This window comes from Denticeps clupeoides, chromosome 14 (genome assembly GCF_900700375.1).
Source record: "Denticeps clupeoides chromosome 14, fDenClu1.1, whole genome shotgun sequence".
NCBI lineage: Eukaryota > Metazoa > Chordata > Actinopteri > Clupeiformes > Denticipitidae > Denticeps > Denticeps clupeoides.
The window spans coordinates 21,013,444-21,038,342 of record NC_041720.1 but is presented as its reverse complement, the minus strand read 5'-3'; the positions used below and the strand labels follow the sequence as shown (position 1 = coordinate 21,038,342).

The following is a 24,899-nucleotide window of genomic DNA, read 5'->3' as shown; positions in this document are numbered from 1 at the left end:
AGTTATTTTAGGATGAGACTAGAGGATGTACATGAGATCAAATTGATCATTCTGATTATATTACCAAATGCTCTATTTTACTAATGTATGATTAGAAATCCGTGTAAAAATATTTATAAGCCGTGCACCATGTACTATCAGGATGCAACACTTTTTATCTGGCCTTCACACAGACACTGTTAACTAATGTTAACTAATATCAATGGCTCATTATTTTACCACCAAAGGGATGTTTATTTCTGATGCTGTATATTGTTCATGGAAAGACCAATGATGAGGCTGTCCTGTGAAACATCATTATGCATCAAATGAATCAACTCTGCTGTTCTTCCATTACAGTGTATTCTCAGATGCTGCCTCAGCTCTACATGAATTATGTAACCATCCATTCAGCCAGACAGCCTTTCAGAATACTATTTAGCTTCATTATGCAACCCAGCCTTGTATTGTGTTTTTTTTGTTTTAGTGTCACACTTCAGTGACATTTTGTACTCAACTAATGAAATGACAGTGAATCAAAATATGGTTTTCTGTTAAACATGTCCCTGTCAAGCTGATCTTGATCTGAGCAATATAACATGTAAGAAGAGAAAAAAACAGCAGTTTGTGCTCACATGACCTTGTCTGGTTTCCTCTTCTGAGCATGTGGTGGAACATGCTGTTCTCAATGAAGTCTCAGCAACTCTCTTATGCAACCAGCTCAGAATGAGGAAGCAAGCTTTTCATCTCACGAGTGGGTCCAGGCCATCAATCAATGAAGAAGCACTGAACATAATTGCGATTAATAAAGGTGCTTTATTGTAGTGAAAGACAGAACAAATTATACTGAATATATATATAGCTAATAAAGGTACAATTAAAAAGTGCTGTACATTATTATTAATAACTGAACTGCACAACAGAACAATACGTTATTTACATAGCTTCACGACTGAACAGTGTTAGAGCAAGTCTTGGCCAATAGAATATTTTAAAATAGCTTTCCCATGTTAGCATTTTGTACTCTAAATCGTACTACCCATAAAGGTCCAGTTTATTTGCTGAACCTGTATAGATTCAAAGTGAATCTCTGTCTTCACAAGATTATGGCTCCTTAAACATAGGTCTCCTTGGCGTGAGACAGTTCCTCAACCAGCGGTTGGCTACACCGCCGTGCAATTCTCTCATGCTGACCCATGGACACAGACTCGGACATGGCCCTCTGTCTGTACGGAGGTGGTGGCTGAGACACAAATGGATCCGTGTTATCTGTGAGGTGACGTAAGAAATGAGTTCCCTGGCTGAGAGAGCAAGAATTCAGGAAGTCCTCATTCATAGAGATTGGCCGGGGTCTTGTGGTCAGCGATCGGGCGTTCTGCACTGTCATGAGCGGGTGGACAGTCTGAATGCCACTCAGGATGGCCTGATGATAGGAAGGTGGCTGGGAAGGCATCAGAATCTCAGATAGAGGTCGCTGGCGAGCGGGCACCTCCTCAGGATTCTCTGGCTCACTGGGTGAGTCCTCCTGCAGGGTCTCACAGGAGAATGCAGCCTCCTTTTGGAGCTCCACTTTCTTCACGCCTGCCCTGTTAAACAGGCCAGGCAGCCTCAGTGACTTTGAGCGCCATTTCACTTCCACTTCTGGCTTGTGCATCTCGACTGTGGGCCTGGAAGTGGGAACTGACTTTGTGGAGTGGGATCTTCTAGAGCAAGCAGGAGAGGTCTTGGGAGAGTTTGTGAAGACAGAGCTCTCAGAGTGATTGGAGGTGCCACTTTCCAGGGAGCCAGAAGATGAAAATGAGCAGTCCTTGGCAGCCAATGCCTTTGGAGGGGCTAGGGGTTGGTCCATGTATCGCTTAGATTGCAAGAAGGAGTCATCTGAGATCTGCTTCTTGAGTTGGAGAAAGTCCTCCCGGTCCTTGGTGAAGTCATCTTGACTGCGGGCCAGGCCTGGTTGGATGTGGATCATTTCTGAGTTGAATATGGTGGGCTCAGAGCAACGCCTGCCCATAGGTTTGGTGAAGGTGTTGAAGATGTGCTCAGAGGAGCAAGAGGTCACAAGTGAATGATCTGTCATAGAAGAAGTGGCAGTGGGGCATTTCTGTGATGATGATGAGAGCCCTTCCTCCTCTTCTGCTGGATAGCATCCTATAGCATCAGGGTCCGGACTGTCATAGGCCGAATCCAGCTGCTGTAAAGATGAAGAGTCTAAAAAAAAAAGAATCATTTGGAAATGATTAGTTCCAAAAAATGCAAATCACAATATTTGTTCTAGTTTTTGCATTTGCACATTCTATACCTGAAGTACCTTCCAGTTCCTCTTCATCGGGGTCTCCTAAAAGGCCCAGGACATGTTCTCCAAAGATCTCACTGCAGTTCTCTATCAAGAACTGTGTCAAACTGTTCACCTGTAAAATAAAATGAAAACTCACATTTTTCAAACAATTCTGCAGAATCAACATGTTCTTCCAAAACACCGATATTCAGAAAATATGCATCGAAGGTTCTTCACCTTTGCTGTATGGGCCAGAATATCCTTAGGATGGCCTTTAACCTGTAGCAGGGTTGGAGCAATGCATACAGCAAGGTTCTTAGGATCCATTAGATTGGCCTTTGCATTCTGGCTGATGCGGTGTAGCACACAGATGAGGAGCTCAAGCAGATGAACATGTGGCTGTGGCAACTTTTCCATCACACTTGAAAACACATGAAGAGCAGGCATGTCAGTTTGTGGTATTTGATACGTTCATCCTTGAATTTAGAGTAGGGGTGGAGATCACCACAAAGAAGAAGTCTGGCTTCCTGAAAGCAGATGTCTACTTCCTCTAATTTGAGGCTCTAAAAATGTCCATCAGAAAGCCCTGTGTTTTCCTAGCTTTACCACAGAAAGACGTCTGGAATGTTTTTAGCCTGTTGTTAATCATATCTAAATGTCATGATCTTTATTTGCATTATTAACAGTTGCTTCTTACCTCTTGAGCTCTGATGGCCTCTTTTGCTCATCTTTCTCCAGTGCATTAATCCAGTTGTCACACTGCTCCGCCACCAACAGGCTTCCTGGAAGCTCCTTCAGGAAACTCTGTAAAGTGAAGTTGAATCTAACTGCATGCTGCACATTGTATAAAAGCCTAGCGTGGACGATTGGATGACGTAAGTCACTCACCTTGAGCAGTCCAACAAGGAGCGCCACGGGCAGGACCTCCATATTGACCTCATCCCCAGCATCCAGCTGCTCTCGGATGATGTTCACAGTTTTGCTGTTGCTCGGTCTGCGGAAAACTCCCTCAGTAGCAGGACCCTTCCTCCACAGCAGCGTGAGTATTTCCTGGAGATGAAAGATCATCAGCATGCCTACAGAGATCCGCAGATCAGGCAGGGTGAAGTGGCTCAGTGTTTTTCCGCCAGATAAAAATCGCTCAGATGTTGGCAGGAAGTAATGTTTCATTAATTGTAGAATGTTTCACGAGGGTCTGAAAAGGGGCAACTCACTCGAATGGGCTTGGGAAGAGCACCGTCTGCACTGCAGATTTTGTGAAGAGCCTGGCCGAACAGGGCGTGGTTAGAGTTGGTTGGAGCACAACTTTTTCTCAGTTTTCGGGTGATCAGTGTGAACTTGTTGCAGCCATTTTCTGTTGAAACAGAAGCCAGGGGACAGTTTGCTACAAGCATTCTCCTCAGCTGCAGACGTCGAGCACAACTCATTTTACTCTGTGGGATTATCTGTCACGCCTACTCATGCTTACTTGTGGCTTTCTCTCTTATTTCCCCTTTGTGCCATATCTCTAGATATCTCTACATTACTTGGTGGGACCTCAACCCCAAATGCAAATATTATACAAGGCTTTTCAAACTCACCAAAGGGCTCCTTCGTATTGGCCGAATGCCTTGGCTGGGCGGAGACTTTGGCATCACCCTGGCAACCAAAGAACATTGTGGTCAATTGTGAGAGCAGCATTTGGCAATAGGGTTAGGGGTGTGCCCAATGAAACACACTTACACGCACACACCACTGACACATAAACCACAGCGGCAAGTGGCAAAACGGCCCATGCAACCAAAATATTCATTATTTGTTCATTACTCACTAATTCTTTTTAATGTAAGAGTTCTGGTTCTCTGCTTAAGCTGCAAGACGCATTACTCACGATAGGTGGTGACTCCACATGAGGCTCCATTGCACCTCCTATTAGCGTTTTGTTCTGCTGAGACAGATAAAGGTGAGGGGCCTTATATTATAGATATAAAATGCTTCAGGTCTAGACTGACTTACTGTGATGTTGCTACTCAGCACCTTCATGAGGATGTTGGAAGGTGGTGAACTGAATCCGGACTTCTGTTGAGCTTTTATGATTTTCCTATAAACAAAGGATAATATTTTGCATTTCAGGAGTATGTTTTACAGCAAGTGTGAGTTAAAGATACAATGAAGTACATGTTGCCACATGATTCAAATTTCAAAATGTTTAATAATCTGTACATTTATAGCAAGTTTGTAAATACTGGTACATTAGCAAACCCATTTATCCTTGAAAAATGACATCGTCAAATTGTTTTGTGTGTTTGTGTATTTATTACGAACCATAAATGTTATGGTTTCACACACATATGTAAAATGTTTTTACTGATATTGTCCAGTTTTAGGTATTGCATTGTCTGTAGTAAGGCATTTTTAAATAATATATAAACCCTATGATCTGCTATTAACTTGCTGTAAGTCATTTATTCAGCATTTCCCTGCTTTTTTACACTTATGAATATTAAATTCTTTTACCTGTGAAGAGTATCAGCCCAGCGTTCTTTCACTTCAGGTGAGCTGCAGGCAAAACAACCGCATGGTGTGAGTTGCTAGTCCACAGAAACAAGCACAAGGCTGCATCAAGTGTGCACTGAGAATGTGTCGTGCTTTTGAACTTGTGTGCATCTCTGGAAAGTCTGAGGCGAGTTGGGGGTGGGGACAGGAAGCAACGTCACCTCACCTTCCATTTCCCCATTGTGCTGCTGCTGCTGCTGCTGCGTATGTCGATGAGTGGAAACATTGCTCTGATGAAATGAGGTTCCTCACCTGAGCATGTGCTGGGGTTCCTCGGGGACGGTCTTATGTGTGTGTACTTGTGTTACGCCCACACAATTTAATGTGCATGTAATAATAATAATGCTTTACCAGTCCGTCTCTTTTGTTTGGTTTTCTTTCTATTTCTAAGACCATGTAAATTAGTTGTTGTGTGAAAATGGTAATAAACCAATCCATTAATATGACTTATTTACACTCAGTACCTGCCTCTGGAAAGTGTATTAAATCAATCTGACATTGAGACATGCATGAATCACTTGTACAAAGGTTGCTACTTCAGAATATATGACCCTGGAAGGCCCCATCATAGATGTGTGTGATAAATAGTTCAATTCATTGATCATTATTATCTTTTAGACATTTATAGCTCCTTAGAACCAACCAATGTACATATAGTATAAAAAACGTTTAGTGCTGTCTCACTGAGGAATTAATTGATATTTTTACACCTTTTTCAGAATGTAGCATGATGGAACAACATGATAAAATAATTATGTAATCCACTGGATTCAGTCATTTATTCACAATAACGCCACCCAAATGCTGAATGGATGCAATATAATATAATCTCAGGACCAACCATAGACTGCATTTCCTTCAATGTCATCTGGCATGGAGCCACTGGGTCAAGGTCTTTGTGCTAATTGTATGCTGCTATTCTTTTAATTAAACTCATCCTATCATTCCAAATGGTCAGATAATCTAATGGAGGAATTTATCATTTTTGTTAGACTTTATTTAATAGAAAACCTTTTGAAGTGACGTGTGTGCACACAACAAAATGTGACCTTGCATTTAATCCAACATCTTTGGTGAGCAGTGGGCAACCATGAAATTTTCTTGTTATAGCCTTATACTAAAATTGATTAAATTCAAGTTTACTTTGAAAATGTATTAAATATAGGCACATAAGTAGTTACAGCCTTTGCTCAAGACTTGTCAATGTATCTTTTTTAAAGCAATTATAGCCTCAAGTCTTTTTGAATATGATGCCACAAGCTTGGTACATCTATCCCTGGCTAGTTTGGCCCATTCCTCTTTGCAGCACCTCTCAAGCTACATTAGGTTGGATGGGAAGCGTTGGTGGAGACATTTCAAGAGCTCTCCACAGATGTTCAATTGGATTCAAGTCTGAGATCTGGCTGAGCCACTCCTGAAGCCACCCCTTTGATATCTTGGCTGTGTGTTTAGGGTCGTTGTCCTGCTGAAAGATGAACCGTCGCCCCAGTCTGAGTTCAAGAGCGCTCTGGAGCAGGTTTTCATCCAGGATGTCTCTGTACGTTGCTGCCGTCATCTTTCCCTCTATCCTGACTAGTCTCCCAGTTCCTGTTGCTGAAAAACACCCCACAGCATGATGCTGCCACCACCATGCTTCACTGTAGGGATGGTATTGGCCTGGTGATGAGCGGTGCCTGGTTTCCTCCAAACATGGCACCTGGCATTCACACCAAAGAGTTGTCTAATCAGACCAGAGAATTTAGTTTTTTCATGGTCTGAGAGTTCTTCAGGTGCCTTTTGGCAAACTCCAGGCAGGCTGCCATGTGCCTTATACTAAAGGCACAACTGTCACTCTACCATATAGGCTTGATTGGTGGATTGCTGCACAGATGGTTGTCCTTCTAGAAGGTTCTTCTCTGTCCACAGAGGACCTCTGGAGCTCTGACAGAGTGACCATCAGTTTCTTGGGCACTTCGCTGACTAAGGCTCTAATAGGCCCCCCTATTACTCAGTTTAGGTGGCTGGCCAGCTCTAGGAAGAGTCCTGGTGGTTTTGAACTTCTTCCACATATGGATTATGGAGGCCTTTGTGCTCATAGGGACCTTCAAAGCAGCAGACGTTTTTCTGTAACCTTTCCCAGATTTGTGCCTCAAGATAATTCTTTCTCTCTACATTTCTTTGACTTCATGCTTGGTTTGTGCTCTGACATGAAATTTCAGTTGTGGGACCGTATATAGACTGTGTGTCCAAATCAGGTCCAATCAACTCTTTTTTCCACAGGTGGACTCCAACTAAACTGCAGAAACATCTAGAAGATGATCAGGGGAAACTGGAGGTATCTGAGCTCAATTTTGAGATTCATGGCAAAGGCTGTGAATACTTGTGTACTTGTGATTTCTCAGTTTTTTGTCATTATGGGGTGATGTGTGTATAATTCTGAAAAAAAAAAGAATTTAATCCATTTTGGAATAAGACTAACATAACAAAATGTGGGAAGAGTGATGCACTGTGACTATTTTGTCATGTAATTCATATGTAAATTCATATTTAAAATGTCATGTAATTCATATGTAATTCATTCTTACAACAAATGATATAAATGACCAATCTGCATTATTCTTTCAATCTAGTATCCTGCCATTTATACTAAGCATGCCTAATGTTGGCTGTTTGGCTTGCTGAAAGGGGAAAAGAAGAAACTTCCCCTTTTCCTTTCTCTTAATAGTTGTAATTCCAGGCAAAGCTCCAGCCATGTCAGAAATACCCTGGTTGCAGGCTGAATCACCCGACTAGTTAGTAACAAATGCCACTTTACCTTTTCCTGTTGCAGTATAGCACTGCCTTGTGACCATGGCAATGCTAACTTTCACTTCTCATTTTCTGCTCTTTCTGAGAGTCATTGCGTTCAGACTGAACTTAGTCAGAACCAAACATGTTCTGATGCTTAGGAACTGTATTTTTCTGATCATTTCTACAAATATTGATGAAGTACAGACCAGGTGTTTGCTACAAACTAACAAAATACTCACAAAAGATCTCACCTGAAGGTCACAATACAAAGCGCCATGGGCCAAACCAGTGCCAGGGAGGTCCTGACTTCAATGCCCATAACCTCTACATCTTCCTCCCTCTCATCCTCAAATCCATAGAGCCACAGCTGCTCCAGACTTACTCTGTGCTTCAGCCTGTAGCTCACGCTGGACCTGTATGGAGAAGTGAAAGTGAAGTGATTGTCAAGGTGGTGGTAGTAGCCTAGTGGGTAACACACTCGCCTATGAACCAGAAGACCCGGGTTCAAATCCCACTTACTACCATTGTGTCCCTGAGCAAGACACTTAACCCTGAGTGTCTCCAGGGGGGGACTGTCCCTGTAACTACTGACTGTAAGTCGCTCTGGATAAGGGCGTAAATGTAAATGTCATTGTGAAGCACACCAAGCACAGCACATGGTGACACAGTGAAATGTGTCCTCTGCTTTTAACCCATCACCCTTGGTGAGCAGTGGGCAGCCACAAAAAGAGCTGTGTGTGCTCCGTGGCACCTTGGCGGCTCGGGATTCGAACTGGAAACCTTACGGGTCCACTTCCTTACTGTAAGTTGAACTCCTGCTAATTTTGAAACTGCAACAAATCCTCAAGCATAAAAGGACTGAAAAGCCAGCAGTGAAACTGAAAAATCGATCAGTGAAACTGAAAACCGCACAAGCAAAAATAATAAAGGTTGAGATGTAAGAAAAAAAACACATGTTGTCTACTTCCAATGTCTTATTTTTGTGTGATAGTTGGAACGTTCTGTTGCAATTTTTTGGCAGGTTCTCATCCAAGATTTGATGCACAACCTAACTGAATCAGAATTCCTCTGAGCTCCAGGTTAGCACTACTTACCCCAGTCAGTGCATCTGTTGGTTAATTTCCTCCACAGCCAAAAATACAGTATGCAGCCCAATCTGAATCACTCAAAGGAGCAGATTTAATTGGACGTTCTTTTCACACTTCCGTTGACTCACAGCTGTTCATATTGATTCAAATGACAAATGCACCCAGATCAGTTTACTGAGTGATCAGAGAGAGCCGGATCCTCAAAGGGATCCGAATATTACGGGTCTTATAAATATTCAATATTTTTGTATTTCTGAAATTGCTAGTTAATTTATAACTTGCATTAAAAAAAATATTATTTTGGTTCATTTTTTATAGGATTATAACTTCTTGGTTAGAGAGCAAACTTACAAAATCAGCAGGGGATCAATTTTCATTGACTGTATGCATATTTGTCAAACTTTTCTAAAAACATTTGAAGAAGAATGGCATGACTGGCTTCATTGGCCACACAACAGGTGAAAGTACATGTGCATTTGAACTTGAAAGGTCACGGTCATGGCGCTGGTTTCGTTCTGACTTGCAACAGACACTTGATCTGTGATGTGTTTCCTGTTCTGGGTTGCTCCCCATTGGCCTAGATCTACAAACCTCTGTCTGTGCCCTGTAAACCAGTCTGAACATTTTGAAGCTCACAAACAGTCTCCTAATGTTTGCATCTGGCAGATTGGTGATTGACATTAAACCTCTTAGACTGCTCTGTTGTATGGATGGAACATTATGAAAACTGAAACTTTAAATGAACCTTTAATATATTATATGATAATATGCTAGCCTATTGTATAAATATTTTGGTGAAACACAAACTTGCAGGTTTTGGTGTTTTCATTGCAAAATTTTATTGTATTTAAATGTTTGCAAAGTTATAGGGAGCAATTTTGAAGCCATTTTGTCCAAACAAGTTAGAGGACTCTAGGGGGGCGGAGCTTCCTACAGGGAGTGCAGAATTATTAGGCAAATGAGTATTTTGTCCACATCATCCTCTTCATGCATGTTGTCTTACTCCAAGCTGTATAGGCTTGAAAGCCTACTACCAATTAAGCATATTAGGTGATGTGCATCTCTGTAATGAGAAGGGGTGTGGTCTAATGACATCAACACCCTATATCAGGTGTGCATAATTATTAGGCAACTTCCTTTCCTTTGGCAAAATGGGTCAAAAGAAGGGACAGGCTCAGAAAAGTCAAAAATAGTGAGATATCTTGCAGAGGGATGCAGCACTCTTAAAATTGCAAAGCTTCTGAAGCGTGATCATCGAACAATCAAGCGTTTCATTCAAAATAGTCAACAGGGTCGCAAGAAGCATGTGGAAAAACCAAGGCGCAAAATAACTGGCCATGAACTGAGAAAAGTCAAGCATGCAGCTGCCAAGATGCCACCAGTTTGGCCATATTTCAGAGTTGCAACATCACTGGAGTGCCCAAAAGCACAAGGTGTGCAATACTCAGAGACATGGCCAAGGTAAGAAAGGCTGAAAGACGACCACCACTGAACAAGACACACAAGCTGAAACGTCAAGACTGGGCCAAGAAATATCTCAAGACTGATTTTTCTAAGGTTTAATGGACTGATGAAATGAGAGTGAGTCTTGATGGGCCAGATGGATGGGCCCGTGGCTGGATTGGTAAAGGGCAGAGAGCTCCAGTCCAACTCAGACGCCAGCAAGGTGGAGGTGGAGTACTGGTTTGGGCTGGTACCATCAAAGATGAGCTTGTGGGGCCTTTTCGGGTTGAGGATGGAGTCAAGCTCAACTCCCAGTCCTACTGCCAGTTTCTGGAAGACACCTTCTTCAAGCAGTGGTACAGGAAGAAGTCTGCATCCTTCAAGAAAAACATGATTTTCATGCAGGACAATGCTCCATCACACGCGTCCAAGTACTCCACAGCGTGGCTGGCAAGAAAGGGTATAAAAGAAGAAAAACTAATGACATGGCCTCCTTGTTCACCTGATCTGAACCCCATTGAGAACCTGTGGTCCATCATCAAATGTGAGATTTACAAGGAGGGAAAACAGTACACCTCTCTGAACAGTGTCTGGGAGGCTGTGGTTGCTGCTGCACGCAATGTTGATGGTGAACAGATCAAAACACTGACAGAATCCATGGATGGCAGGCTTTTGAGTGTCCTTGCAAAGAAAGGTGGCTATATTGGTTGCTGATTTGTTTTTGTTTTGTTTTTGAATGTCAGAAATGTATATTTGTGAATGTGGAGATGTTATATTGGTTTCACTGGTAAAAATAAATAATTGAAATGGGTATATATTTGTTTTTTGTTAAGTTGCCTAATAATTATGCACAGTAATAGTCACCTGCACACACAGATATCCCCCTAAAATAGCTAAAAATAAAAACAAACTAAAAACTACTTCCAACAACATTCAGCTTTGATATTAACGAGTTTTTTGGGTTCATTGAGAACATGGTGGTTGTTCAATAATACAATTAATCCTCAAAAATACAAATTGCCTAATAATTCTGCACTCCCTGTAGAATGCTCTGGGTCGATACAATACAATTTAAAATGGGGGACAACAGGGGTTGTTCTGATGGGGATGTTGCCTGTGTATTCTGTCCTGAAGGATTCTTATCTGAAAGTGAAGTGATTGTCATTGTGAAACACTGCAGCACAGCACATGGTGACACAATGAAATGTGTCCTCTACATTTAACTTATTACCCTTGGTGCCATGACAGGCGCCCGCGGAGCAGTGTGTGGGGACGGTGCTTTGTTCAGGGACACCTCGGCGGCTCGGGATTCAAACCCACAACATTCTGATTACGGGGCCACTTCCTTAACCGCTAGGCCACCACTGCCCCACCATCTGTTAGTAGATTATTATTTAAGTTTGTTTGTTAGCCATCGTTTTAGTGACCTCCTCCTTTTGTAGTCATGGTTTGTGAAATCTCTGCATTAATGTATCTTTTGAAAAGGCGCATCATGCGTCCCCACTAGGCCACCACTACGCCACCACTGCCCCAACCCTTTCATTTGTCATATTGTCGAGGATTCTCCATTTCTACCTCTCCTTGATGTAATGCAGGTGATTGGCATTTCATGGGTAAAGGTAGCTCGCAGCGGCCTCTCTGGTTCCCCAATTTTCAGCACACCGGAAAGGACACATGGACATTCAATCTACAATCCAAAAAATCCAGCTTCGTCATCCTGCCGACCTACGAGAAGAACTGCACCTGCTCGGACTGCGGTGGAAAGCAGGCCTCCAGGCCCCGGTGTCACCTGATTACCTATTATTCAACGTCTGCTCCCTGGACAATAAACCGGACTTCAGCAGACTACGAGAATATAGACGGCTGCGTCTTTCTTTATACAGAGATACCCTGAGCTGTCATCCCACCCATGCAGGAGACCCTGACAGCCCTGAGCAGCTCCTTCAGTGGCAGTGGCAACCGCTGACCACACAAACACACACATCCAGTACACCATCTCCATTTCTCTTAAGTGCAATATGTCTATATCTACCCACTCTGTACATATGTAAAATCTTACAAATACAACCTATATGTATATACCGACATATTTTATATTTTTACAACTCACGTTCACTGTTTTATTTAGCTATTCTTGGACTATTAATTTGCTTATTTGTACAATAAATTTTTATATTATACAGTCGACAGTGTCTGTGCTACTGTCTTTTGCTGCTCTTATCTTGTACTGTACTTCCTGCAGTGACTATGTAAATGTCCTGCCAAGGTGCCTCTGAGGTGCCACTGAGCAAAGCACCGTCCCCACACACTGCTCCCCGGGCGCCTGTCATGGCTGCTCACTGCAGTGATGGGTTAAATGCAGAGGACAAATTTCACTGTGTGCACTGTGTGCTGTGCTGCTGTGTATCACATGTGACAATCACTTCACTTTTTCTTTTTTTAAAGGATATCTTATCTTATAATGGACATTTACCACACACGCCGCACCAGGAAAGCCACCAGCATTGTTAAGGACAACATCCTCACACATCCCTCACATGCACTCTTCCCCCTCCTACCATCTGGAAGAAGGTACCAGAGCATTCGGGCCCTCACTGCCAGACTCTGCAACAGCGTCATCCCACAAGCTATCGGACACCTGAACACTCAGGGACTTTCCACTCTGGACTGACACACACACATACCTCTGTTATATTTAGTATTATATATCTGTAATATTATCTATTAATGGTCCATTACATTTAGCACAGTAGTATTTGTACTATTTTACTCCACACATTTATTTATTATTCATTTCACTACTTTATCTCATTGTTGTCTGTGATGTGATTTTTTTTATTTTAATGCTAGCAAAGGCTGTGTATGGGAGGGTTTGGCCTGTGGAAAGTGAAAGTCTAAAAACTTCCATCTCAACTGTTCTTCTGGTACTTCCTCAATTATCATGGGAACAACCTACCATACCAGACAGACATTTAGGTGAAACCCCACAGGGGAAGTAGGCAGATGATGCCAACTGACGATGTTTGAGACATAAAACAGGGCTTCAGCAATGTGGATTATATGATTATATTAATATATTGAACAACCACACGTTTTTATTCCTAATGGCACATTTATATTTCGAGATTCAAAGAATTTTCTCACATGGGTTAGTTACTGAGAATCTGAGATGCTGGTGAAGTCTTTACAACATATTATACTCAACTCAAATTCAAATTTGGCTGGTGTTTTTGTGTGATGTAGATTTTCTTACTTGAGCTTGGCAATGACAAGGACTTCACTGAAGAGGAAGAGGTATCTCTCGTGGGTCTTCTGGCCCTCAGTCAGTTGCACACACTCGTGCAGAGCAAGCAGTGAGGTGTCACTTGTCAGGCCCAGGACAAAAGGACACTGCTCCACAGCGACTAAGCAATGAGCTTCCTCCCTGGAAAAAGATCATTTAAATACCATTGAAAAGCAGCCACACTTTGGGCTACATTTATGTTAATGCAAATGTAAAGTAAGAATGCAGAGGAAACAAGAAGATGATGGATAGTCAGTGAGTGAATATATACTGATTTAGTTTTGCAGCTTAGTGGACTTTCTGGGCCTCATTTATGAAATTCAGCTATAAAATATGAAATCTGATAAGCAATTTCCTTCGGGATTAATTAAGTTTATTTTTATTTTTTTTTCTAAATTCCGTTTTATTTTTTCCTAAATTAGATTTTTCCTATCTGGTAATGGAGTGGGTGGGGAAAATAACCTGCAATATGACAAATCACATTTAATCACTATTCAACTGTCACGTAATCCCACTCAGCCCGCAAACCAGGAGCGCCTTGTAAATGAGGTGACGCGTCTCTTTAAATGGACAATATGGCTGCTCCCAGGTCGCTCAGTCATTGAATGCCGTTCTTCTCACCTCAACCCTCCGAGTACAACTGTTCCTGTTTTCCTGTCCTGGCTCCTGCCTGCTCGTCTCCTGTTTTGTGTTGCATCCTAGGCTCAGTTTACACATGCAGATTAACATTGTGGTAAAATCCCCCGGCCTCCTTGCGTTTTCTCTGCACCGGGAATTTCATTACCACCTACAGGTGCTCACTGTACTGCCTCGCCTTGTTTTCACGACATCAACAAAGTGCTTGAGCATTTACTGTTTGCTTTTGTAAAACCATTTACATGTAAATAATATGTGCATTTCATGCAAAGAACTACTTCACAATATTACTCATTCTAACATTTGTAAATTAAAAGTGCTTCACGTTTCTCATCAGATTCTTGTCAGACATGTTATTACAAAAGAGCCATAGTTATATGTAATACACAATTCCCCATTTTAGAGTGGATTTCGTGATTCCATCCACGTTTTCTGCCTCACGGAAATCATAGGACCCTAGATCTAATAATCATTGCATTGCCTATTATTATTATGCTCTGGGTTGCGTTCCTTCACAGTCCATGCAGGCAAGATTGTGTTAAATTAGTGGTGGTATATTTGTGGATGTGTATGTGTGTTCAATGTTCACCCTGTGATGGACTGGTACTGTTTTCTTTTTGGTGTCAATCTTACAAAAAAGTAATAAAGCACAGTTGGGGACTGAGTATTCACACTCAGTGTCTTTCTAGTAAAGTAAAAAGTGACTAAATGCATGCCACTTATAGAACAAATCTAAATGCACTGGAGATGCCTGGTCAAAAAAAAAATCCCATTGCTGTGCCAACAACTGTCTACAGCGTCACATGTGCCACTGCCAGCAATACCCTCAAGACAATGAAATACAAAAAAAGGTACAGCCAATTAATATACTGATATTGTTCTTTAATTGTGTAAAATATTTTTGGTTGGAAGGGTGTAAAATGCCTGTATCACTCCAATCACGCAAATAACATTTTAATATCAAAGGTTGATTGTATGTTAAAAAAGTTGTTTAATCAGTTGTGCAGTTCACTGTTCAGGTTATGAGAATTTACTTTTTGTGTGTGTGTGTGTTTGTGTGTGTGCAGGAGACCATAGTTTTGGCGCAGATGCAACGTTAATGCTTGAGATGTAACATACTTCCCCCACTGGTTTGAAAATAGAACCACGGCTACTTTTTTAAACAGTGAAACACAAACCTACCTTATAGGGCTACAGGGCATCCCTAGGACCTTCCCAAAAACCAGAGAAGGAGCTGAGCGGCGCCTCTGTGCTAGATTCCGAAGGTGCTGTGCAGAGGAAATAAGAATATTACTGAGTTAGTATATTCTAGAGTTAGGGTTAACTTTGCCTGGAGTTTACCAAAAGGCACCTAAAGGACTAAATTCTCTTGTCTGAATTAAGTCTTTGGTCAAAATGCCAGGTGTCACATTTGACTGATTTGAGACCAGGCACCGCTCATCACCAGGCCAGCACCATCCATACAGTGAAGCATGGTGGTGGCAGCATCATGCTGTGGGGATGTTTTTCAGCTTCAGGAAGTGGAAGACTAGTCTGGATAGAGGGAAAGATGGCTGCAGCAATGTACAGAGACATCATGAATAAAAAGCTGCTCTGGAGAGATCTTAAAATGTCTGTGCACCGACACTTCCCATCCAACCGGATGGAGGTTGAAAGGTGCTGCAAAGAGGAATGGGCCAAACTGGCCAAGGATAGGAATGCCACGCCAGTGGCATCATATTCAAAAAGACCTGAGGCTCTAATTGCTGGCAAAGCAAATTGAGCAAATGCGGCGAATACTCATGTACATGCGATTACTCAATCTTCTTTTATTGTTAATAAATGTATAAATTTAGTTAGTATAAAATTAGTTTGTTTCTCTTCAGTTTGAGCTGCAGTAAAGAGCACATATACTGTGTTATGGGCTCACGAGACAACCGTTGATTCAGAACGTGCACCACCAGTTCATTATAATGTTCATTAACGTGAATGCAAACGAATGTTCTGCATGTCGCTGTGTGGCTGGGCTGAGAAAGGGGGAGAGACAGAGACTGAGAGAGTCTTATCAGGTGGACCAGCCTCACACATTACATTTACATTTAAGGCATTTGGCAGACGCCCTTATCCAGAGCAACTTACAACGTGCTTCCATGTTCACAACATCTTCACAACACCGCAAACTGCGGTAATGGGCCAGAGCAGATTCGAGCATCTCTATAAAATGATCTTTAGTTATTTCCGACGGGCGTAGCTGGATGTAGTTAGCACAGACATGAAACGTATACGGTTATTTTTTTGCCAGCATTTTTTTTTCAGCGTCCGGGACTAGAAAAGAGTCGATAAGACTTCTGTTTCCCTAATTAAATATACATTTCGGTGGCAAACAATTAATTGCAGTGTTTAAAACAGGCAGAGTCACAACCAGCTAAACAAAAAGACTGCCTGGGTCCTGGAGTAGAGACGGTATGTTTTTAGTTTATATTTTATTTTACGTAATTAAAACTTTTTCTTATGGGAACTAACACTTTTAATATCCTTTTTCTGATAGTTGCGGTAAAGCTGCTGGGTTGTCAGCCGTAGTTTTATGGATTATTATTTTACAGAGTAAAAAATTTGGTCGTTTGATTCTTTTTAAGTCTTTTGTTTTAGATCATTTTATTGGGTATTTATTTCGATGTTTTAGGATTTTTGTTTAGTCCTCTGAAGTACCTGGCCGAAGCACAAGTCAGCAGTAACAGGAATGTTTAAGGAAGGCTGGTGTCAGGATTGGCCGCAGCTGATGTTGCCAGGTGTGGCCAATCAGGACCTCTTTTAAAAGCCGGGGATTTCCACCCCTTCAGGAGCAGCAACGTTTTTGTGAACTTCGAGTTCTGGCAATCGCCACACGCCTGCGGGCTAGTTTATGTTCTACCCCTTATTCCCCTGTTTACAGCCATCACGCTGGTGTTTATTTGAGTTCTTTTATTATTATTAATAAATCTTTGCTTCTGCGCTTCCTTCCCCCGTCAGCTCACCGGCATGACAGTTGGGTTATCACCGGGGTGGACTATTAATTGCATGTGTTTTTGTGGAACCAACTAACATATTTGCATGGAATCATTTTATTTTGATTGTGTGATTTTGTGTTTCTATACTTTTACTTTTTACCTTTTAAACTTTTGGCTTTTATACATTTTAACGACAAAAGTGTACACCCAACTTCCCTTTTCAACTCTGTGTTCAACTCTGACATTTTAAATTGTATATTAAACCCGACTCTGTATTAAAAGATATAGTTTGTTCCAAATTCTGCGTAGTGGTTTATGGGCTAACACGAACCCGTAGTCAACCATAGGCCCACCGAGCTGAACCTGAGGGCACGGTTGCTACATAATGATAAACATGGTATAAACCCGGACAAGGATTTAACTCTTTTGAGATTCTACATACCAACATAACTCATGTAGTCTCACAAAATAAAAATCATAAGTTAATTCCATTGATTATTATTTATAGACCCCCTGGACCATATTCTGAGTTTCTTAGTGAATTTACAGATTTTGTCTCCAACTTAGTTGTATCTGTGGATAAAGCCCTAATTGTCGGCAACTTTAACATCCACTGTGATAAATTAGAAGACTCACTAAGAACAGTCCTTGTGTCCTTGTGCTTTGGATATAATTCCAACAAGGTTCCTTAAACAATTAGCACCCGATATTATACATCCTATACTCAAAATTATTAACTTGTTGCTTAGTACCGGCCACGTACCAAGCTCGTTCAAGGTAGCAGTCATTAGATCCCTGATTAAAAAGCCGGATCTAGATCGCAGTCAGCTTTCAAATTATTGACCGATATTCAACTTTCCGTTTATATTAAAAAAAAAAGTCGTAGCCCAGCAGCTGAGTGCATACCTAGACAGCAACAATATCCACAAAGTATATCAATCAGGATTTAGACCTCATCATCATCGTGGGGCAGTGGTGGCCTAGTGGCTGCCCACTTCTAACTAAGGGTGATGGGTTAAATGCAGAGGACAAATTTCACTGTGTGCTGTGCTGCTGTGTATCACGTGTGACAATCACTTCACTTTCTCCTATTCAGCCCCTAATTCTACCCATTCACTTAACATTTGAACTTTAACCCTTTCTCACATCCACACACTTCAACATATTGACATGAAACTTGGTACACACCTTCATCGGAGTCCCGCCTAATTTTCTAGACCACGCCCCTGACGACATCCACGCCCCTTGCACAAAAACCACGCCCCCAGAAACCAAAATTTTCCAAATTGATTTTGCTTGTCAACAAACATCCCCCATGAGAGGCCACACCCCCTGGCAAACCATACCCCCAAAAGTGACCACGCCCTCAGCAAATCAAAAATAGCACAAAAAATATTGCCAGTCAACAGACAACACCACTTAGAAAGAATCTTTTTCTCTTTTTTCACCTTCCTCTTTCAACCTTTTTACGGCTTTCCAAGCCAAAATCGAAGTTTGTTCACAAACTTCCCCTTTCTAGTTACCTGCTGTTGGCCTATGATGAGGGACTCATCTCGCTGCTTGTCCTGCTTGATCTGAGTGCAGCGTTTGACACTATTGAGGTTAGAGAATGTTGTTGGGATTAAGGGAACAGCCCTTGTATGGTTCAGATCATATCTGACCAACCGATATCAGTTTGTGGACATCAATGGTGATTCGTCTTCACATAGTAAAGTAGAGTTTGGTGTTCCACAAGGTTCTGTCCTAGGTCCGTTACTTTTTTCTCTATACATGTTACCTAGGTGACATGGTGACATCATCCACAAACACAGTATTAGCTTTCATTGCTACACTGAAGACACATGATTCCCATTGTAAGTCGCTTTGGATAAAAGCGTCTGCCAAATAAAGTAAAGAAAAGTATGATTGTATCTGTCAGCAATGCCTTGTCTGAAGGATATTAGACAGTGGATGCTCACCATTTTTCTCCTGTTAAACCCTGACAAGACAGAAGCTCTTGTACTTGGGTCTCAAGCAGCCAGGCATAAACTGGCTGACGACACCATAACCCTGGATAGCCTTTCTATCTCACAGAGTATTTAAGTGAAAGATCTAGGTGTCATCATTGATGCAGGTCTCTCATTCAATTTGCATATAGATAATGTCACTAGGATAGCATTCTTTCACCTTAGAAATATTGCAAAAAATATAATTTCAATGCACAATGCAGAAAAGATGGTCCATGTATTTATTACATCAAGGTTAGATTACTGCAATGCATTATTGTCTGGATGCTCTAGTAGGTGCATGAGTAAACTCCAGCTAGTACAGAATGCTGCAGCCAGAGTTCTAACCAGAACCAGGAAATTTGACCACATCACCCCAGTCTTACAATCACTGCACTGGTTACCCATCAAATTTAGGGTTGACTAAAATTCTAAATAGTCTTGCCCCACAATACCTTAGTGAACTTTTAGTGTCAACTGTAGGGCTTGTCAAAGCCCATTGAGACATACTGTATTTGATTTTGGGCTATATAAGAAATAAATGTTGTTGTTGTTGTTGTTGTAAAGAGGTGGTGCGCAGCTCCACGGCCAGGATAAAAAACACATTGCTCCTCCTCAATCTGAGATTCAACTATCGACAGGACCCCCCTCTCCAGTACCTTGGAGTAGACCTTTCCAGGGAGGCTGAGGAGTGGATCCCCCTATAGTTGGAACACCGATGGGCATCCTTATGTATGAACATGGTGTTCATTATGGCCAAGCTGCGACTTGCATAGAAGTCCAATAACGAAACACCACTCAAGTTCAGATCTGGCAGGCCGTTTCTCTCAATCATGCCCCTCCAAGTCATGCCCAAGTAAGCAGTTAAGTCCCCCAGGAAGACAATGGAGATCCAAGTTGGACAACTCCTGGAGGTGCTTTATTGAATAAACATTGCTGTGTAAGAGATAATGTATATATGTAGGAGAGTTATAAAAGTCACTTTTTCACAATAAATGCATCCTGAATGTAATCAAACTAAATGTCCTGTGATTTTGTCAGAATATTGCTGTATTGCTGTCTGAATGTCCCTTGTAACTTGCTAACACTGTTATATCCATTAACATGGTATAAACCATATAGTCTTGCCTGTAATGAGCATATAACAAGAATGGCTCAACTTTTAAAACCTTTTTAAACAACTATTGAAAATAGAAAAAACAAGCAAATTAAAGTAGAAAAAAGTAGAAAAAAAAGTACATCTGAACAGTAAAAATATACATAAAAAAGAGACTTTCTAGTGAAAGCAAATGGTTTGAGAAAATGGTTTATTTTTCACCTTTCTTTGTAGTCCTACATGTGCTAGTCAGCTGAAAACCCGCCCACATGTGTGTCCAACTGATTTTTATTTCATCTAGCTCTCTGATCAGTCTTTTCAAATGATGTTCCACTTCATTTTGCTTGGGAGTCAGATTATCATTAAATAAAAGCAGTTGATAGACCTTTTTGGAAGTTGGCTGCAGATCAGAGAACAACTTGTTCAGTGGCTCTGGACTGAGAGACAGATGATGATGGCCAGTGATCTCCTGCCAGCAGTCAATAATGGGTTTTGGACAAGCTCTCTGTGTGCTATTTCATTAAGTATTGCAGGAAAGATCTTAGCAGTGATTCTTCTTCTACAGCCATAGCTGTCAAGGACTTCCACAAGATCATCCCAGTCAACTGCAGAGAAATCACTTACTGCTTGCATCAAAACTTTTTTCCCTGGCTGCTCACAAACTGCAGAAAATGAGCTTTAATATCACTGTACACACAATTGAAAAGTGTTTGTTCAACACAGGGGAGTGCAAGTTAGTTTGGAAAATCTTGGTAACCTTTGAAAAGGATTCTGTTAACCGCCTTCCATCTTTCAGCAGAGAAATGATGGCAAATGAATGGCGCTTCAACTGTTGTACCAAGGCTGCATCGCTCATAGAATTCATGGCAGAAACAACATAACATCTATAGCACCCCAGATCCAGTACCTGCTTCTGTGCTGTATGGAAGGATTTGTTTCACATTCAGGGATTTTTTTTCATAATCTGTGCATCAGAGAAAGCAGTAATCATGTCATGAAAAGTGTCCGTGTGATGTATGGTTATTGTCATTTCATCCTCTAGATGTGGAGTGATGGGCATAAGAAAAACCTCATAGATCAAAAAAAAAACCTGCATCCTCTTCAGTGTTATATATAGGACCAAAGGTAATTTATGAATCAACAGAAATCTCCAAAGTATGATGGGCTCCATCACAATCATCCATGAATTCTTCATCTTCTACTGGAATGATTTCACTGCCATGGTGTGTGGAGACAAGGGCCACTTCAGATGTTTCACTGGCATTATCTTAAGTATCTTTTGCTTTTGTTGTAATGTAAAAATGTAACATTTTCAGCCTTGTGGTCTCAGTCTATACTGCCAATGGACTGACAATTGTCAGCGGTAAGAAGGTTCTGTTTTAAGTCACAAAGCTGAAACTCCAAATCACATTCTGGTTCTTTTGGAGATACACCATCAGGAAAGAAGAATCTCTTTAAATCCAGCTTCATTGGCCATTTCAATTCTTCTGGTGCCACCACCCTGCTTTGTTCTCACCTGCTTTGTTCTCTTACTTTTCCCTTATTATGTATTCATCCTATCTCAACATTTCGTGATGGTTTTTGCTTCTTTGTCTGACTTGTTCTTGTGGTTGTAGATGAGACGTTCTTGGAGCTTTCCTGTGTGACTTTCAATTTCTCACGAAGTCTTTCTAGTCCTTGTTTTCTTGTTTATTACTTCTGCAGAGATTGAAGAGGTCAATTCTGTCTCCATAGGAAGACATCCATCATCCATCAGTGAGATGACGTCACTGTCAATCTGTTCAGAGGAGGACAGAAAACACAATTATTTTCTTTAAAGGTCAAATTACATAAACAATGCATAGCCTGATCCAAAAATTTATCAGAGCTTAAAAATACAGAATTGCTCATATATGCTGAGTTAAGCATGATGATGATACCAAAAGATTCCTCAGCTGATCTGTTACACAGTATAGAGTGAGTGTGTACTCATTTTACCCTTAAACTGTTTTAGTTGAGGCTGGACCTCTTAGTGCTTCAGCTCAGAAAATAAATCTAAAAATAATGTGTATATCACATTAATAATGAAAATAAGAAATGTGCTATTATTGCCTTATTGTTCTAAATATAAGACATGCCAATAATCTGCTAGTAATAACTTGTTATAATGGATAATCAACATAGGTGTGGGGCTGGTCCACCTGATAAGACTCTCTCAGTCTCTGCCTCTCCCCCTTTCTCAGCCCAGCCACACAGCGACATTCGTTTGCATTCATTAATATGAACATTATAATGAACTGGTGGTGCACGTTCTGAATCAACGGTTGTCTCGTGAGCCCATAACACAGTATATGTGCTCTTTACTGCAGCTCAAACTGAAGAGAAACAAACTAATTTTATACAGTATTCCGTCCGAGCCAACATGCTAATAGCTAACCAATGCCGGTAGCCAACCAAATTAACACGCAACTCTCTCTTTCCTTACCTTCTGATCTTCCATTAATCCAAGTGCTTCTTCCGGAACCCCTCGAGCTCTCAAAAAGTCTTTTAAATGTGACATGTTGAGGTGAATTTCCATCTTCTCTTCCCGCGCATCTGAACACTACACCATCTTCTGGTTTACCATGTTCCTGGTTTACAGGCACCCATAGTTGTGAGATTTAGGCCAGAATTGTGAGATTAAAGTTAGAAGCGTGAGAAAAAAAAGTCAGAATTGTGAGAAAAATGTCAGAATTGTAAGATTAAAATCAGAATTGTGCCTTTTTTTCGGTGGGGTGTGATTAATCTTTTCAAACGTCTAGTTAAACGCTAGCTGTGGGGTGTGAAGGTAAACGATAGCTGTGGTGTGGTTCTGCACGGTACATTCTATACAGCTATCACATGCACAGAAAGAGGAGGGAATGAGTCACATGTGACAAAATGAGTGACAGCGCAAAACAGTACAATTTGGATACATTTCAATTACATTTATAATACAAAACCACAGTGTAGAGCATGCAGGTTAAAATCTCATATTGAACAGGCTCTACAAATGACCTGCATCAGCACATTCATCAGTGCAGTGAGAAGACAATGTTGAATTGTTAAATGTTGTATTCTTTACTATGTTATCAGACATATAATTAATACAAATGGTTTATAATGTAATGTATGGTAGTCATTCATTTCACTTATAATTTTACATAATGTTTGGTAACAAATTAATTTAAGCACCAAAAAAATCTGAAGAGCAACAATGGAGCTGAAAGAGCCAGCACTTTTAAGTAAGTGTTTTAAGTAAACTTCAACAGATAATTGAACTTTTTTAACAGAAACATGCCTTCACACACAAGTAAAAGTACCCATCTAAAATCTGCTTGAGTAGAAGTAAAGAATTAATTAATTTAAAATGTACTTTCAGTAGAAGTTACTGTCGTGATCTGGTCCGGCTGGGGCTACTCTGGATCAAGAGTTTCATGTTCGTCTTGTGTTATTATGTTTCCTGATTATTTCCACCTGTGTCTGATTGTATAAAGCTGCACCGCTCGTGTCTTTTTGCGGTCAGGTCGTTGTTACTTGATGTCTCCCCAGTCCGGTTCACCATGTATTAAACCCCTGTTTTGTGACGTTGTGCGTATGCGTCCTTCTTCCTCGCCATGTTCAGTGACTTACTTAGTGACTTTCAATTATTGATGTAAAAAAGTCATAAATACAATACAGCACTAGTTGTTTTTATTCAACTTTTAGGCAGTATAGTGTACAAACTATGTTCAGACCATCCTATAAAACATTTTAAGCACAGTTGCCCACAATTGGACAACTGTATGGTCCAACTTGAACATAATAATAAAAAAAGAGAAAATAAAGCCAAAATCAAACAAAGTATCCACAACTGTGAAAATGTTCAACAAGTCCTTATGAACAAACTGCATTTTGAGCTTTCTATAGCAAACATAAATCATGTGGAGTTCCTGAGAGCCATCCATCTTGTAAAATGTTTGTATAAGCAGTCTGTGTGCTTTGGTGTTGGATTCCATACACCTGTGGCCATGGAAGCAATTGAAACACCCAGATTCATTGATTTAGAAGAGATTTGCTCTGATTAAGGTCAGACCCCCCTTCCTCCCTCACCCCTCGAAACCACAAACCCTCCAAGTTGAAAGATGGGTTAGCTTGACAAATACAAAAACAGGGTCAGTAACCCAACCAAAACCCTCACCTTCTAGTTGGCAGATCTTCTGGCAGATCTTCAGGGCAACCAATAGTTCATTTCTTAAGACAAATATACATGCTAGCAGTTATTTACACACTAGTGCACCGAATTCTATGTCTGTTGACTATTGAACAATTTCTGAAATTGTGTCTTTTATTCTGGTTTATTCATTTTCATAATTTTATTCCTGTTTTCTACATGCCATCTTCTCACACTGAATGATTTAATTAGGTTTTAAATTCATTTTTGGGCAGTGGTAGCCTAGCGGGTAAGGAAGCGGACCCGTAATCGGAGGGTCAAATTCCAAACTGCCAAGATGCCAATAGTGAAGGTACCATCCCCACACATTGCTCCCTGGGCACCTTTCATGGCTGCCCACTGTTCACTAATGGTGATGGGTTAAATGCAGAGGACACATTTCTTCGTATTTTATGCCTTGAATAAAACACAAACCATAGCCAGAATACCTGTGATAAGAGCTCTGCAAACATTCATTCCATTCATTGAAGGCACAGCCATAGGAGGTCAGTATCAGTACTCACAGGTCGAATGGACGCTGCAGCCTCATCGTAACTTCCCCTCCTCATCACTGCTGGAGGTGCGGTAAGCGCCATGTCTGCCTGTGAACGTATGGATGTTTCTGATGTTGTCTTCTAAATTTGGGGGGCATCGA

At 41.1% G+C, this 24,899-nt stretch overlaps 1 protein-coding gene across 2 annotated transcripts; it reads right to left on the bottom strand.

Moving 5' to 3' along the window:
* Positions 1-775: 775 nt before the first annotated feature.
* On the bottom strand, positions 776-24,899 carry tagapb (T cell activation RhoGTPase activating protein b). Of its 2 annotated transcripts, none has more exons than XM_029002882.1 (14): positions 24,769-24,899; positions 15,191-15,276; positions 13,343-13,513; positions 7,810-7,971; positions 4,751-4,792; positions 4,250-4,334; positions 4,125-4,181; positions 3,835-3,892; positions 3,469-3,608; positions 3,143-3,304; positions 2,952-3,058; positions 2,492-2,675; positions 2,279-2,387; positions 776-2,187 (listed from the first exon to the last, which is right to left on the bottom strand). In XM_029002882.1, the coding sequence occupies exons 1-14, from the start codon at positions 24,838-24,840 to the stop codon at positions 1,094-1,096; spliced, it is 2,529 nt and encodes an 842-aa protein (XP_028858715.1). In that variant the 5' UTR covers positions 24,841-24,899; the 3' UTR covers positions 776-1,093. The 2 variants fall into 2 exon arrangements, with proteins under 2 accessions (XP_028858715.1, XP_028858716.1); XM_029002883.1 differs by having other exon boundaries at positions 4,125-4,178.